Genomic DNA, 16,615 nt, shown 5'->3' with positions numbered 1-16,615 from the left:
CTAAAATTTGTATGATGCACTGCTGTTCATGAATATGTTCCTGAATTTTATTTGAACTAATTCTTTAGCTAATTTCTTTATAGCTTTACCCCCTGCTTTTTCTTTTTACTGATTTTCAGATATCATTGTCTACTCCAGAATGAAGAGTTACTTTAAACAAATACTCTAATAATACATTTCTAACATTCTATGATTTTTGTGTATGATGTGATCAAAATGATTGATGTGCTCATTGACACTGTCATATCTTGTATCAATCTTCAATGTACACTGTTCTGTAGATAACTAATGAACTTCATTCAACCTTATTTCTTTGCTGCAGGTGTATTTCCCAGACACAGAAAGGGCAGAATGGCTGAACAAGGTGAGAATATAATTCATGGATGCTTAGATTCACACAAAAAAGTGGTTCATAATCATGTTGATGTCCTCAGAAAATTTTGCTCATCAGCTGTTCAAATTTTATTTCAATTTTTTTTTTCTTAAATCTGCATGAGGACAATAGGAAATTGTTATATTTTATGTACTTGTACAATTTCATCAATGAGTCAAAACTGTGGACCTTCAAAATTAAACAAAAATTTGGTACATGGGAATGTTAATCCAGACTTGCAAAGAATTCTACATAATGTACACTGTGTGTAAATGAGCTTGATGTGTCAGAGGTCATGGTTATGGCTTTTACTAGTATTAAAGAAAGTTCAAGTGGCTTTTAATATTCAGTTTGACAAGGAAGAAGGACAAACAATGACAGACAAATTTTACCAGTTGGACCTGTTCTTTTAGAAGTGAAAATGAGAGAAGGGAGTGTCCTCTTAGAAAAATCTTAAAACTGGCAAGAGGTGGTAAAAACGATTGGAAATGAGTGTGGAAAGGTCTTAAATTAACAGAACTTTGTGTCCTTGCAGAATACATTTGTACAGCTTTCCACGAATTGTTAAAATGCCATGGATGATGTTACTGTCTCGATTGTTATGTCAGCTCTCAGAATGTCTTAATTCCTCATTATCGAGTGATGCACACCTTGAGTTGATGAGGGCTGTCATGTTGCCTCCTAATGTGCACTATTAACTGTTTTCCTAACTTATGTACAGATCATGTGTATGCACAGGTATGCCCTGTATACTGAGTGTATGAGACTGTCCCTGTCATCATGGTTTCAGTAGTATCAACTGAGAAGTGGCCATCCTGACAAATTACTCCTGTGCACACACTTCAAAGGAGGGCAGATTGCCCTTAAATACATGATGCTTAGTAGTACAGTGGTCTGCAAGGGAAAATTGTGTTACATGTAATACTGACTATAGATACAGAGACAAATGTTGGACGTCATCTGTAATGCATAAGCCATGGAGGCAAATAATGTGTAATAGCTGTTAGATTTGATTGAAGGTAAGGATGATATTGATTGAAAACACAAGCATACATTGTCAAATATTGCATTACAAAGTGTAAGTGGGTCCAAGCATTGCTTCAGTACTACAGTAGTGTAGTCCTGCCGTCTGTAAATTACTGGACCTTTTTACAAAGGGCCATAATCACAGTACAGCTCTACCGCTTGCTACATTACACAGTACCACCGAGAGTTCAATGGCTCAAGTCCAGAAAATAGATTACCGGTATAATAACAACCTGGTAGTTGAAATGGCTCGTGCTGAAGAATGATTAATGCTACAGAATATGTCAGCCATTAGCATGAAATGCTTTTGAAGGTGGGGGGGGGGGGGGAGGGGCTGCTGGTCATTGGTGCTGTTGCTGGACAATAATAGAAAAAAGAATTCTTTGCTATGAATGGCATAAAGTACCTGAATCACTGATCTTGTCATCATATCTTACACTGCAGACAAACATGTGGTATGTGTTAGTCCTGGAGAAATGTTGACAAAATGCTTCAGAAGTCAATATTTCCTCAGCTGTCAAGCATACTGTAGTTTCTTAGGACGTGGCTTCAGCGGACATGAGTGCTTTGCTTCCCAGGATATCTGATGGCCACAATAGTCATACTGTGACCAACTGATTCCTATTGGCCATGACTGATAATTGTTGCTGATGCGAGAGTCTCACAACCAAGACTGGTGCCAGTGTCAAAGGCCCAAAGGCCGGCTGAGAACCAAATGAATTGGCCAGATGGGCAAGCATGACCAGGCACGACCAACTTCAGTCATGGGTTCAAATTGAGTGTACTATGCCTCTGAATGAGAGTACATTGTAGATTGGAATGAATTCTGGGCACAGTGAGATCAAAGCCATCTTCACTGTTTTCATTCTAATAGTAGGTTTAAAGGTGTACCTTAGTGACATAGAAAAGGAGTAAACTGCAATGCACCACAACATACCTACTTTATTTTCTACTAAAATAAAGTACATGACCAGTGTAGAAGGTAACTCACAATGAAATACTATGTATACATTGTTTGCATACAATGTATATGATCAAGCACTATTAGTATGTGTCCACTTTAGAAGTATTGTAACCTGAAACACATATATTTTTGAATTGGCTATCAATTTGTAGTCTTTGAATAAAAGTAGGGGATGATTATTCAGAATTAATTTTAATTTGTAAGGTCAAACTATATCTTTGACAAATCTTGCTCATCAGTGCACAGAATACAATGACAATTTTACTATCAAGTAGTCTACTGTGCAGTATCATACACATTTCTTTTTTTTTTTAGAATTCTTTCATGCGCCCCGCACAGTGGTTATGGTGAAGGCAGTCAACAACTTTTGTTTGTCGTTCTGTTCATTTGTATGTGCAGAATTATTTCTGATCACTGTGATAACTTGCATGAAAATGACATGCTAGATCTATGATGGCATTAGACATGTAGGCCTACAACTGTGCATGTGAGTATAGCTCCTTGTGCAGTGCTAGAAAAGTACATGCTGGCCTTTCCATAACATCCTAGCTTTGTTGTGGGGCAAATTACCAGTAGTATAATGCAAGATAGATTTCAAATGATTATCTATAATATATAACATAATTTGGTTACTTTATGTATTGATACTGGAAGCATTCTGCCTTCACATACTTTGTCAGGGGTGTAGCTGAATGTGTGCAGTTAATTGCTCTATATCAAAACACATAGCGATGTAAGTAATGCATTGCAAAATCTCATTTGAGTAAGTGCAATTTTCTTCACATACTGTTTCTTTTGTGTAGATTGTGAAGCACCTCTGGCCCTATGTGGAAGGGTATGTAGAAGATCTCTTGCGGACCTCTGTGGAACCAGCCGTCCAAGACAACCTACCATCCTACCTGAAGTCATTCCGCTTTGAGAAGATCCGACTGGGGAGATATGTAAGTATTTTATTAGATATCACTCGTCCCATATGCAGATCTGTAGGCCAATGAAATCAGGCACTTGGGTGTGGTAATCAAATGCTGCAAAACATAGCAGCTTTTGAAATTGCTACGGGTATGGTGAATTTGCAGATGGATGCTTTCAGTTTGTGTGTGAGTGTGTGTTTTCCGTGACATTTTGTTGGTAGAAAAGTCATGGTTGTTTGAGGACATTCATCTGTTTTTACTCAATGTTTGTTATAAGCAGTCTTAAAAGGTACGGTGTTTATACACTGTACTTTGAATATATAAATAAGACCATAGATATAGCCTACACATATATATTGAAGGTTGTGTATGTGATACAAACCATACAGCTAGTATATCTTCAGCTTGCCAAAGCTTCAATATATTACCATTGGTATAAACACATCACAATGCAAGGTGAAGGTTTCTTGGCACAAGAGTGCCATCATTTAGAATTAATGAGCTTGAGTGTATAAATTTCCTACTTGCAAAGAGCAGTTGAATGTTACATTACTATGTAGTTTCTAGGATCCTGGTGATATTGTGAAATGCTGGTACTGTTGAGGAGTTTTTTTTTTCTACATTCTCCCACAAGCATTATGTGATGAGCTATCAAATATTTAGAGCCAGCTACCAGGAACTTTTAAACAAGTGCATTTCAGATGAACAATAGAAGTATCTGTTGAAGTGAATTCAGTTTTATAGCTAAATGAACATATCAAAGAATCTATTCAAAGAGTCCATAAATTTCGTCATCAAAATGATGAAGAGTTGTTGCCTAATACTCACTTTGTACTATTTTGGCCGTGTCTTCTTGGTAGATAAATCTGTAGCCCTGTACTAGGCATCTCATACCTGAGCTGGGACGATAGCTCTGCAATATCTATTTTCATTTTCTGCTGTCATTTCTCCGTTCCTTGTAAATCATCCTGGCTTCACTACCAATGAGTCATCTGTCTTGACCCTGTCTAGCTTACCGGTAGAGGTAGTCATTAGTGCATTAGTGACACCCCAGCTCCTCCCTCCCCCCTCGGAAAACAACAACAACAAACGATCACAAACAAACACAGACAAAAGAGGAAAATAGCCTCAAAAGAAATAAGAGATAAGTGCAATATTAGCCAAAAGCTTTTAGCTTTAATAGCTAGAACAAGGGAGTTGGTGCAACTGCCAGAGTTTTACAGACAATATGTAGTAGAGTGGTAGAAAATATTGTATCTTTTTGGAGATCTGTCTCCCATCACGCTTCACTTTTCAAATTAACTTGCGTGAAGAACTCGTCTAGAGTCTGAACAAGCATGTCTACATGAAATATCAGCTCAAGCTGTATCCTCCATACAATCAGCAAAGAAATGAATAAAAATATTACCAGTATTTTTGGTTTTCTGAAGAGGCCTTCTTCCAGTTGTTTTGTCATTTATAAAGAACAGCTCTACTAATTAAAATTAAAACTCAGTCTTCATGGAATTAGCCATTAATTGTTGAACCATGAAGGCAATGTTTTTTGGAAGAGTTGTCATTGTAACCTACAATGAGTCCCCACTATATCTTCTGTTCATTAGACCCACACTGTCTTTCACAGTACAGGTGCTAATTCACTTGACTTCCCTTCTTCCTGTAAAAACTTGAAATTCAATGGTGATTAGTGTGTTACATGTGAATCTATAGGTGTTACATTTTTTTTTTTTTTTATTTGAGTTGCTTTGAGTCATCATCTCAAGTTACTCTAGAAAGTTCAAGTGTGTCGGTAGCTACAGCTGTATTCAAATTTGCATGAAATGTTTTGATCTTTTACAGTGCTTGTGTTGTCAGTTTGTGCTGCAGTGAGCCTGTAGACATTTCACACTGTGATGCTTTGCATTTGGACTCTCACATTTAAGGACAGTAACAAGGGTTGGGTTTACAAAGAGAAATGGAGAAAAAATAAAACAAAAACAGCAGAGTCAAATTCAGATTGGGCAATCATCGCACTCTTCCCATGACTTTAGTTGATCATGTTTGCACGCACATGATTCACGTCATTACCCAAGGCATGTAATTTCAGTGATAAGTATAGATTATTTTTAACTTGCCACGATGCATTGCATGTTCAGATCCCTGTGACCTTAATATTTTACAGGCGGGAGTCTTGGCCGTCGCAACAACAAAGAGTGTGTCATCAAGATTCCATTATGTGATATCACCATCTGTGTCTAGTCTATGACCTGTGTGATTTCAGGCAACTTGGCTCCTAGTCTTTTGCTTCAGACTCAACCGAATCTTAACTCTTTACGTGCCATGGTGGAAACCCCCTGTGTGCCACGTTATTCTGAGACATGAAGGTCGTCATGCTTTGAGAAAGAATTTTGTTTTTCCAATTTGTATAACTTCTACAAATTTCTGTTAAGATGGGCATAATAGTAGGCAAAGTTAAAGAGGAATGCCAAGCTTTGTTTCGATACAAATTGTATGATGACCCTATTTTCCATTTTTCTTTTGAATAACCAAATGCTACACTACTGTAAAGGCATGACTTTTGCACATAAAACCGTTACAGAAACTTAGAATGTATGAGCGAATCTAGTTGGGAACATCGCTCGATAGTCGATCACCACATAGAATGCAAGCCGTATATGAGAGGAACAAAAGCACAAGAAACGTTTTCATTGTGCCGTGGGATTAGCAGTAATTAGCGGTTTATCGATCGGTCTTGGCGGCTTTGTTTGTTGAGCAGAATATGCGAAGTTGGCACGCCGTCGACTGAGTCGGACATGCGAACGTGGCACATAAAGAGTTAAGAAAAACCCTCATAGTGTAAATAATCATGAATACAATATTTAATGCCAATTTTTCACTGCACTCTTTTTGAGACATTTATAATGTTATCATTGACTAGTCATATAAATGACTGGACAGAGGCTTTCAATGTGCAGCATACCTTTGAATCAGAATGGCAATATTCATGCATTGCTCATTTGTTGATCTGTGTTGACCATTTCTGTATTTCCAACGATTTGAATTTCTAATTACTTACGTATCAAAACATACATCTTTAAAGCACTCAGAAAGAGGAATTAATCGTATCGTTATTTTTTTTGACACATTATACATTCTTTATTACATTGTAACACATTTCTTACCACTTGTCAATGTTTTCCAATACAGCTGTATATCCTGTCTCAAATGTAATGAGTTTAACATCTGTTGAAAGAATGAAGACCTAGCCTGAAATCTTATCATTTCTTGCACCTATTTTTCTCTTTATGTAGCCACCCAGAATTGGAGGAGTCAAGGTGTACACAGAACATGTGGGCAGAGATGAAATGATCCTAGACCTTGAGATCTTGTAAGTGAAAAACATTATGTCATTCATTTTATAACTGTTGATGTGATTCATGTGTTCCACTGTTGCTCTCTTGTTTATTATACCAATCGACATTGAAATAATAATCAGAAGAATAAACTAACTCCGTAAACTTTGTATGGTATTGGTTCCCTGCTGTCTCACTGATGATATTGTGGTAGAATAGTGAAGGTTCAATGTGTGGTGTGGGCAGGCTGATAATGCACAGTCACCAAGGTTGATACCTTGATAAAGAGAGAAAACGGGTAATGGTTACTTCGTCAGTCTCTCATTAGTCAACTATTACTCTTGTGATCTCTACTTGCCGCCAAACCAAATGTGATGCTATTTTTTAAAACAAAGAAACAGGTAGGTAAGCAAAAGAGAACCGCAGTGGGTTTGTTTTGTTGGATGGAATGCAAACCTAATTCAGCCTGTTGACATGTGTCATACTGTATGTGCATATAAATGTCTTCCAGATTATTGAGTGGATACACAGTAGGCCTACACAGAAACTCTGATATAAAGTAACCTCAAGTTAGGTAGAATTGCCATCAATGCTTTGCATGCATTTTGTACAAGACATGATGTGTAAAGATTGAATGCCAGAAGCAGTGGCAAGATTCCACAGCAGCACATGAAACAAAAATCAAACTCCTTTTTTTGTTTTGTTTATTGATACTGGTGAGGATGCCACCAATTATTACTTAGTTATCACTTCTTTTGGGCAGTTTCCTAAATGCAGAATAAATTTAAGGAAGACCTCAAGTGATAATTTGCTATCATAACCTGAACTTGGTAAGAGTGTGTTCTTGTTGATTAGTGAACATTTGTTGAATGATTTGAGAAGAATAGAGAAAACTTAGAGAAAGAAAGATATGTAGAAGGGAGAGGGAGAAAAATAAAGAAAAAGAAAGAAGATAGGAAGAAATAGAGGAGAGAGAGGAAAGGAAAAGAACAAAAAAAAAAGGAGTGAGGAAGGGATAAAAAAGGAAAGAGAGAAGGATAGAGGCAAAGAAACTGTTGACATGGTGACATTTTCAGCTTCAGTGTTGTCAAGCAGATATTCCTTTATACCTTGTATTCACTTATAAGAACATGAGAAACATACTAGTACTGCCCATGTCATTCCAAGAATTCTGGGACAAAGTTGAATAATGTTTCAACTTTGTACAGTAAATATAGCTGGCAATATAAACAATTTTTTTGGTACATTATGGCTAGTTTTTAGTGGTTCTTGTTTTAGTAGGTAGAGACACATGCGTGGAATCTGACAGTAAAGGAACTAAAAAACTTTGCAAATGATTGACAAATTGCCATGTATCGACCTAAATAAACACTGAATTGATCAGTGTTCGTAGTAGTAGCCACATTGTGACAAAAGAAATCATGGGCACAGACTCGTGCAGGATTCGAACCTATTCATGTCGATGTAGGGCAATTTGTCCATCAGTTACAAGAAAAACAAATGGATGCATAGAATTTCATCAATTTGAGTAGAAAAGTTTGTGCTCCATTCACAATGTCCAGATGGTGGCATAGTGAGCTAGCAGAAGGATAGAGTGGCATTTATTAGCAGTGAGTAAGAGAGATCAAGGGGCTCTGGCTTACAGTTCTGTACCATAACCCTTGTCTGCCACTTTGTACCCACCCCACCTGATACAGCTGTACATCTATGAGTGGGGGAAGGTGGGGGGAGGGGGTATGGAGATGATGTTGAGGAAAGGGGTAATATGGAGAGCATCCTTTGTAGTGGATCATTCGATTGCAGAATGATTCATGCTCTGATATTTGATAAGGATTGGGTTTCTTGGGTGCTTGGCATCCCAGGGAACATTTCAAATCAGTCTGCGGCTAGAAAGAATGTGTTAAGCTACATCGTTACAGCATGTTACATTATCTGTGCAGTGTTGACATGTCTGCTGACTTGTCTCACTCAAATAAATGGAGACATCTTTATGTGTAATCGGGGGATGTAGATTTGCTGCAAGGACCATTCAAATGATCCTTGAACTAGGATGGCATGTGGTAGCTGACTGCTTCAAACTAGTGGGCATGTTTTAATGAGGACATTGCAGGGACATCAGAGAATATAATGTTCAAAATAATGCAAATGAACAATATGGAAATTGTCATGGAAATGTGTAAAAGAACATTTCAAGTCCTCTTGCTAATCCAAAGCAGTGCTCCCTGTATTGATGACATTACATGTACATTATGCAAGGTAACAACTGTGAAAGAACCATATGAGCTCCTTTACTATCATATTTTTTCATGCATGTTCTACAAAGTTGATTTGACTGTGAATTAAAAGTATATTTATGAATTTATTATGCCAAGGACTATCTAGAGTCTATTGAGGCTGACTGGTACTGGAAGCATGAATACCTGTATTTATAAAAGATGTTGATGCTACACTTTTTGTATTTGAAATGAAAATGTGAATGGAGTATACTTGTAGGGTGTTACTCAGCTCCATCCCATCATTGAGGTCATAGGGTTGTCACTGAAATTTTCCATTTATGACAGCACAGCTTCAAACGCTGTCAAAGCAAGATATGCCTGTACGTAGATCCAGCCAATATTCTGATGCTTGTGAACATGAAGCACAGATGGTTGTCAGTCTGTCACTACAAAGAGACTGAACTCGCATCCTGCAGAGAAAAACAACAACAAAAGCCCCCAAAGTGCATGAGCAGTGATGCAGAATGCCCGTTTATCACCATTAGCTCATTGAGCTGAATAGTTCATGGTTACACATATTCAGTGGAAGGTTGTGATGCCAGAGGCAAAAAAATGTTACATCTTATTACAGTATACAAAGGTCTAAGAGTATACCACGTGTTGAAGGGGTGAATGTATGCTTTTTTTACAGTTGTCTTCATTTTCAAATCTGACAAAGGCTATTTAGGTGTTGAAATGATTACTGCATGAAGGCATGAGGCAATATTGAGCCCATTTTATATTCTTTTTGATAATCACTCTGATAGGCCATGCAGTTGTTAGAAACATGAACATCATGTCTATTCAAAGCTGTAGTACTTACTACTCAAATTTTTGTTAAAAGTTAGATTCTCCATTACTTCACGTTACTTTCAGCCAGCCTTAACAGGAGCATAGTAATCAGAACTATTGGTTATGCATAATTTGAATGGATTATTTTTTCAAAAGCACACTTGTTATTGACTGAATATTACCCAAAGTTATTGGCCCGAAACAAACTGAATACAAAGTATAAAGCACACAATGGTAAGCTGTCGGTAATATGCAGGTTGTGTGCCATTTGATGCCTAATACATGTATCCGTGAATTGGACATACAATAAACAAAACTCAATGACCAAAGAAACAGAGTTGAGCATGCTATTAACAGCAAAAAGAAAAAAAAAATAAAAAAAAATAAAAAAAAATAATAAACTGAATGAAATGTTTTATTGCAGTATTAGGCCACTTAGGGTACAATAATGTCCCCCCTTTTTTTAGAGCATGCATGTACTATGCATGGCTTTCACTGAGTATAAAAGCTACATGATACAATATGTTGCATTGTACAGCAATATGGGCATTGAATTTGTCTTTAAACAAGGGGCATTGGGAATGGTATGCTCATAAGAGGAAATGGTTGAAATAGTGTAATTACTTCAGACTTTGTTGGATAGAAATTATCTTGAAATTCATGTTTGCACTTTCTAGCTTCTTAGCAGTGATTAATAGCAAGGTACATGCTGACATACTTTCTTCAATTCAGTTTAGATTTATAGAGGTTTGTCAGTGTGTCACAGTCATCAATGTTTACAAGTTGCTAAACTGCAAAGTACAGCAGCTGATGCACATTTCACATACATCATTAGCCATTATACTTGTACAAAAGCTGTTCATAAAATGTACAATGTATATCTTTGTGGTTTTAAGATTTCAAGTTTTTCTTTTCCTTCCTCTTCTGGTTAGGTCTGCTTCCTTCAAAGTTTGGAGACTTACAAAATTAATGTTCATGAGCATCAAGTGTTTCTAAATCTTTTATCTGTTAACTGTATTAAACCTCAACAGATTCATTTCTTTATTTCATTTGGTTGCAAATGCATAGGTTCTATGATATTTCTACTGTATGTGATTTTGTATAAATTGTTAATTTCCACAGTACTAGCTTTTTTTTTTAGACAGCACTTGATCTATGGCATATTACACACCTTTGCCAAAGACAATGATTCTTTAATAAATGACACCATGTTGTCTTTTATTTCAGAACCCTCAAAACTTGGCTTGTTGATTTCATTTCTCTTTCTTTGTTTCTAGTAAGATACATACATTGATAAATGATTTTGTGCTGCAACTACTTTTGAAGACAATTTTCTGGTTGCTGTGCCATTTATCTAACCACTCAGTTCCCACACTCATTGTGAAAACCATTTTGTGTAGACTGCCTCTTGTTGTTTAGCCCCTTGTTGCCACGGTGAAGTCATGTATGACAGCCCTGTGTGATTACGCCTACAGGAAAAGTGAAGAATGGCACAAAAGACCGCACCTGGAACACGGGGGGTGTTTTGGGAATATTGTCTCTCGCCTGACATTTGAGCATGACTTGATTTCAGTCAATATTGTACTCTTTGTCACTTTTCCTGAGAATACAATTGAGGCTGTGTGGAAATAGGAGGGATAAGATGAACAGACAATACAGAGTCTCGTAATGTGCTGTATAATTAAATAAATGGCTTGTGTGCCTTATTATTAATGCATGGGGGAAGGCAGCTGGGCATTGCCCAAGTTACAGTAGTACACAGTCATGTAAGGCGTTCCAGTATACTACACAGTTATGTATGGTGTTCCAGTATAAATCGGTCCTTGCATACCACAACAGCCAGTAGATACATGTAACATATGATATACATGCAGGCATTTTTAAAGTAAATGATGCAAACCTGACACCATGTTTACTGAGCTGAAGGTACAGCTGTATGGCTGTGGCATACAAAGAGGGAGTATTGTGTGTAAAATGATGTAGGTACAAAATGTATTTTATGTATAATCCATTCTAAAAGCACAGCCACATCTGCAGCAGTTATATCATGTTTCTTAAAGACGTCATGCAATGAACCAGTTAGTTGTGATGAATGCTACATCCCTCTGATTGTGTCACGTTTGTTTAGGTTTTATAGTATTTTGTCTCTTGTTGCACATCTGACTGAACCATATCCTATTAAATCTATTTGCTGTAGCTATGCTGGAGACTGTGACATTGAGATCAGTGTGAAGACAGTGAAAAGACTCAAAGCTGGCATCCAAGATCTACAGGTAACCCTCATCACTCAGTAGATTAGTATTTTCTTATGTTTCACACCAACACAAAGTGTTAATTACCCTCTATTATTATCTTTGACAGCAACTTGTTTGTATACCATGTCAATGACAATGAAATTTTGGTTCGTAGGGAATATAAAATTTGTACATATTGAATTATAACAGCGGTCCTGCTTTGGTTTTAAGAGGTACAAACAAGATTTATTCATGTAAATGAATATACCCCCCCCCCCATGATTCCTTTTCCCTCCCAAAAGAAGCATCCCAATAAACAAAGAAACAAAAATCAACAATACCAACTTGAAGCACAATCATGATGACAAAACTTGATCTTCCCAAACATGATCCTTCATCAGAAAATTCTGTGCAAGACGCAATGTCTGCCTTGGTTTTAGAGAAGAACTTCTTATCATGTTACACTGTCAAACTGTGTTCATGGTGTTTTCAATGTCGATCCAGGGCACATTGACATTCAAGTGTACATAGAGTGTTGCTGACATGTGATCATCTCCTTTATTGACACAGCTCCATGGCAACCTGAGGGTAGAGATGAGGCCTCTTGTCAATAAAATGCCTCTGATTGGTGGCCTGTCCATCTACTTCCTCAACAGACCGGTAAGAAGTTCTATGGTTGGCTGTATTAGTATCCATTTCATTGCAAAACTTTCACTTCTACATACAGGTGCATCTCCACCTGTTTGTAACCTTACCTACATGTAGTCACATTCCATACCTTTGATTCGTAGACTCTATTGCTGGTAGCTTGAATATTCAGACATGATAAGATATTAAATTGGAAAATCATGAGGTCTGCTCGGTACCACTTGCACATGACGCTCATTTAATTAGAAAGACAAGGTATGTGTCATTAATAAATGTTTGTTTTGATATTTGCATGAATAGTTTCTTACAGGTTTCACTTTAAGTGAAGGGCCTGCTTTCAGCAAAATCAGCTCGCACAGTATAAACAGACGAGAGACCGCTTTTTCAAGCAGGTATTTAAACCTCCTCAAGGAGATTCAAAATTCTGCTCAAAACAGGGTAAAAAGAAAAGCAAGGTCTCTCATTTTTTTTTCTTTTTACCGGCAATCTTCCAAATATTAACATGGGCATTGAACACCATCAAGACAGGAAGTGTGTGGTTATTGAGGCTTACCATCAGGGACTAATGACTGTCAGTTTAGACATGACCTGATTGTGGTGAATGTTTTCACATTGAAGAGTAGTTTGTAGAATGTCAGAATGTGTCCCTTGTTCAATTGACTCACAGGCAGCCTTGTCTGTGGATTATAGTACAATGTGTAACCTCTTTTTTCTTACCAGTATAATCCAGGGATGAAAATATGAGATATGGGTCCTGTTGCATAAAACTTTTTTAGCAACCTTAAAAAATTCAGGTTGGGATTTGCCCAACCTGAATATTTTAAGGTTGCTAACCTAAGAATGTAAAATCCGTTGCATAAAAACTCTGGTTGGGAGCTTCCAACCGGAAAAAAATCCGGTTGGAGTTTTATGCAACGGGCCCATGGTTTTCAATGACATATATTTCATAAACTTGAAAGGGGACTGCTAATGGAGACTTTAGTTTGCCTGCTTTTGCTTAACCCGTTGAGGACGAGTCCCGAGTATACTCGGGCAGGTGTCTATGGGAAATGCGTGTTGTAGCAAAATCAAATCGTCCTCAACGGGTTAAAAGACACATACCTATGAAGTATTGTACGTAACATGTATTATCAATGGCATAGCTTGGATAGGGTGCATGCTGGAGGCAAATATACATTGCTCTGTGTTTTTAGATTTGATGGAGAGATGTATCATTACTGAGCATCAATCTGGGCACATGATGGCACAAATGTTGTCCGCTTGTGGAATCAGTGGGAGTTTTTGAGAAAATGCATAATTAGTGTCTATGAGTAGTGTGTATTTGTATCACTGTCATATGTAGCAAAATCAAAATCCTTTCCTTGCAGAGACCTATAAGATATCATGCAGTTTTTTCTTTCTTTTTTTCTTCTTCAGACTGCTCTTTTCAAAGATATTGTTATTAACTTCTATCCTCAGAATCTCCAGAGATTTAGTGTAAGATGTTTCTGGTTGGGCGGGCAGTGGCTTGCACCGTATTTCCATATCATTCAATGTTTTGTTTTCTTCAGGTATCAGTGTAGAATGTACACTGTATGGTGCAGATAGCCTTAAAGTGAATCTGTAGGCTGAAGCTATTGTTGGATGTGTATAATGCCATGGTTTTTGAGCTATCAGTTTGACAGTATTATCTCACTGTGTTCCATGGATTTGATATCTGGGTCATTTTGGACTTGTCACAGCAGAAAAGGAGAAGTACTGACTCTTCATTGTATAAAAATATACTTTTATTCATTATGTATTAATACAACAAAATGCAGAATGCTATCTTGAAGCTTAATAGCATTGCAAGACATAATTTTCCTGATATCGCATAGCGATTTGCCATGCATTTTGGTATGACTGCTATGCAAAATGTCATTTCAATAGCAACTTCATTACATAGAAGACTTGTACACCATTTTGTTGAAAATGTATGTCCATGGACTATTTTTGCTATTCAATTTCAAGAAGGAAATTATTCCCTGCATTGGCATAATCATATGATTACAACCCCCCCCCCCCCCAAGAATAAAAAGAATGATGTATAAAGATGGTTGGTGAAACAGGTCTATAAAACTGTGTAGATACCAAAACCCATTGAGGATGAGCTGATTTTGTTAAAGCATGCATTTCCCATTGACACCTGCCTGAGTATAGGTCTACAAGTAACATGGGGCATACTAGTCTTCAAGTGGGTAATTTTACCTTCATGGAGAGACTGTTAACCTGTTGAGGATGGACTGATTTTCCTATTTAATGGGGTGTTGCAAGAAAGTTGCAATCAATTGCAAATAATTGCTAACTTTGAAACAACCATTCTGATTGGCTCAGGGTCTGCCCTATTACGAAGACATGCATGCAACAATGATTTTGATTGGCCAGTGACAATCAGTTGCAAGTTGCAATTAATTGCAACTTTCTTGCAACACCCCATAAGACACATTTCTCACTTACCCCAGCCCAAAAATCAAATGAAAAAGCAAAGCTTGTTTATGGCCAGGGAACCGCCATGCCAGATGATACAATGCTAATGAGACATCTAAAATTGCTTCCCTAATTTCATGTCAATTCCTACAGACCCTTTGCTTTTGATAATATCATATTCTACTTTCCTTGCATGAATGATATTTTGTGTTTATATACATACCGTACATTCTGTTGGAACATGCAATGAAGCTGGGTGAAAAACAAAAACAAAGAACACCTACCCAAATAATACCATTTTCCCAACAGATTGAGTTTAAACCCAGCATACAACGAAATCATACTATTTTGCAATTTATGGCATGTTGTGACTTCCTGCATTTACACTACAATATTGACTTCCTACCAACTCTCCTAAGATACTTTGTACACACAATGAAGGGTTGACCTTTTATAACTACATTGTTTGACTCTAAACCTGTCTATCTAATCGATCTAATCAATCACCTAAGCGGTCTCTTGATATCCCCATGTATTTACCAAGAATGAAATAGGATCACATTAAGGTTGCTGCAAGCCTGTGAGCATGATATCCTTCCGCTGGTCTTGAATGTGATCTATATTGTATCCACACTTCCAGTAACAGGATATGAGAAGAGACCTGTGTCACTAGAGGATTTAAATGGCCCACTGTGTTTATTGTACCACACCCATCTCTTCCTGGTATCTTGTACCAGCAGCATGCAGTCTTGCATTATAAATACTTCCATGGCAACATGAGATAGAAATAAAAACAAACAAAACCAAAGGCTACATTATGATGATGATGTCATGGACTGAGCCACAAGGATGGTTCTCATCCTTTGCAGATGATGCATTCCTGTATCATGATGCAGTAGAAATGGTCTCTAGACACTGAAATACCATCATGCTTTCTGGCTCACTCACATAGTTTTCATGCCATGCGAAGCTATGTGCATGGCACATGAGCTACTTGAAGGAGGGGAGTGTGCTGCAGTACAAGAAGTTTGCCTCAGAGACAACAAATGACAGACTTGCTAAAAAATGAGAGAAAGATAAGTGAATACCCTGTGGTGATGCCCAAAATGCAATGCTGTATGATTATCTCCAGTGTCTTGACAACACTGCTTTGACCAGAAGCACCCTCAGTAGCTTTTACTGAAATCTGAAATGTACCTTTAAATTTGGATGGTGATACAAAGATGCAGTTGGTATTTACACATCATCTGTTCTACCGTGCATGCACTATTAAAAACATGCACAGAAACACTGATTTTTACATTCTGAGCTAACAATACACTAGACATACAATAAATGTATAATACTATTCCTAATTTGACTATTTTCTGTGAGATATTTCATGAAGATTTGCCAAGGAGCAAAAGAGGGGGGGGGGGGGGACTATCAACAGAATTCAGGAGATAATTAGAAGGAATGCGAGCATGGAGAGAAACTCCAACAAAATATCTGCATGTGTAGAACAACTGGCAGACAAAGTAAATAAAATAAAATATCTGACCAGTCAATCATATCCGACAAGTTTTGAGAAATTCTTTCGTCTGATTGGCTGATTTCTCTGAACTTGTCAGATATAATTGACTTGTCGGACATTTTATC

At 37.4% G+C, this 16,615-nt stretch overlaps 1 protein-coding gene across 1 annotated transcript in view; it reads left to right on the top strand.

Moving 5' to 3' along the window:
• LOC139739014 (extended synaptotagmin-2-like) overlaps positions 1–16,615 on the top strand; it is a 100,271-nt gene that overhangs the window by 46,942 nt on the left and 36,714 nt on the right. The window contains exons 8-12 of the mRNA XM_071649628.1: positions 323–364; positions 3,167–3,304; positions 6,562–6,638; positions 11,848–11,923; positions 12,455–12,544. Coding sequence (XP_071505729.1) covers positions 323–364; positions 3,167–3,304; positions 6,562–6,638; positions 11,848–11,923; positions 12,455–12,544 — 423 coding nt within the window. The remainder of the gene's footprint in view (positions 1–322; positions 365–3,166; positions 3,305–6,561; positions 6,639–11,847; positions 11,924–12,454; positions 12,545–16,615) is intronic.

Source organism: Diadema antillarum, unplaced genomic scaffold, assembly GCF_040938485.1.
Source record: "Diadema antillarum isolate AM-2024a unplaced genomic scaffold, OU_Dant_1.0 seq00000779_RagTag, whole genome shotgun sequence".
Classification (NCBI taxonomy): Eukaryota; Metazoa; Echinodermata; class Echinoidea; order Diadematoida; family Diadematidae; genus Diadema; species Diadema antillarum.
Note: the sequence above shows the minus strand (reverse complement) of the source record. Positions and strands in the feature narration are given on the sequence as shown.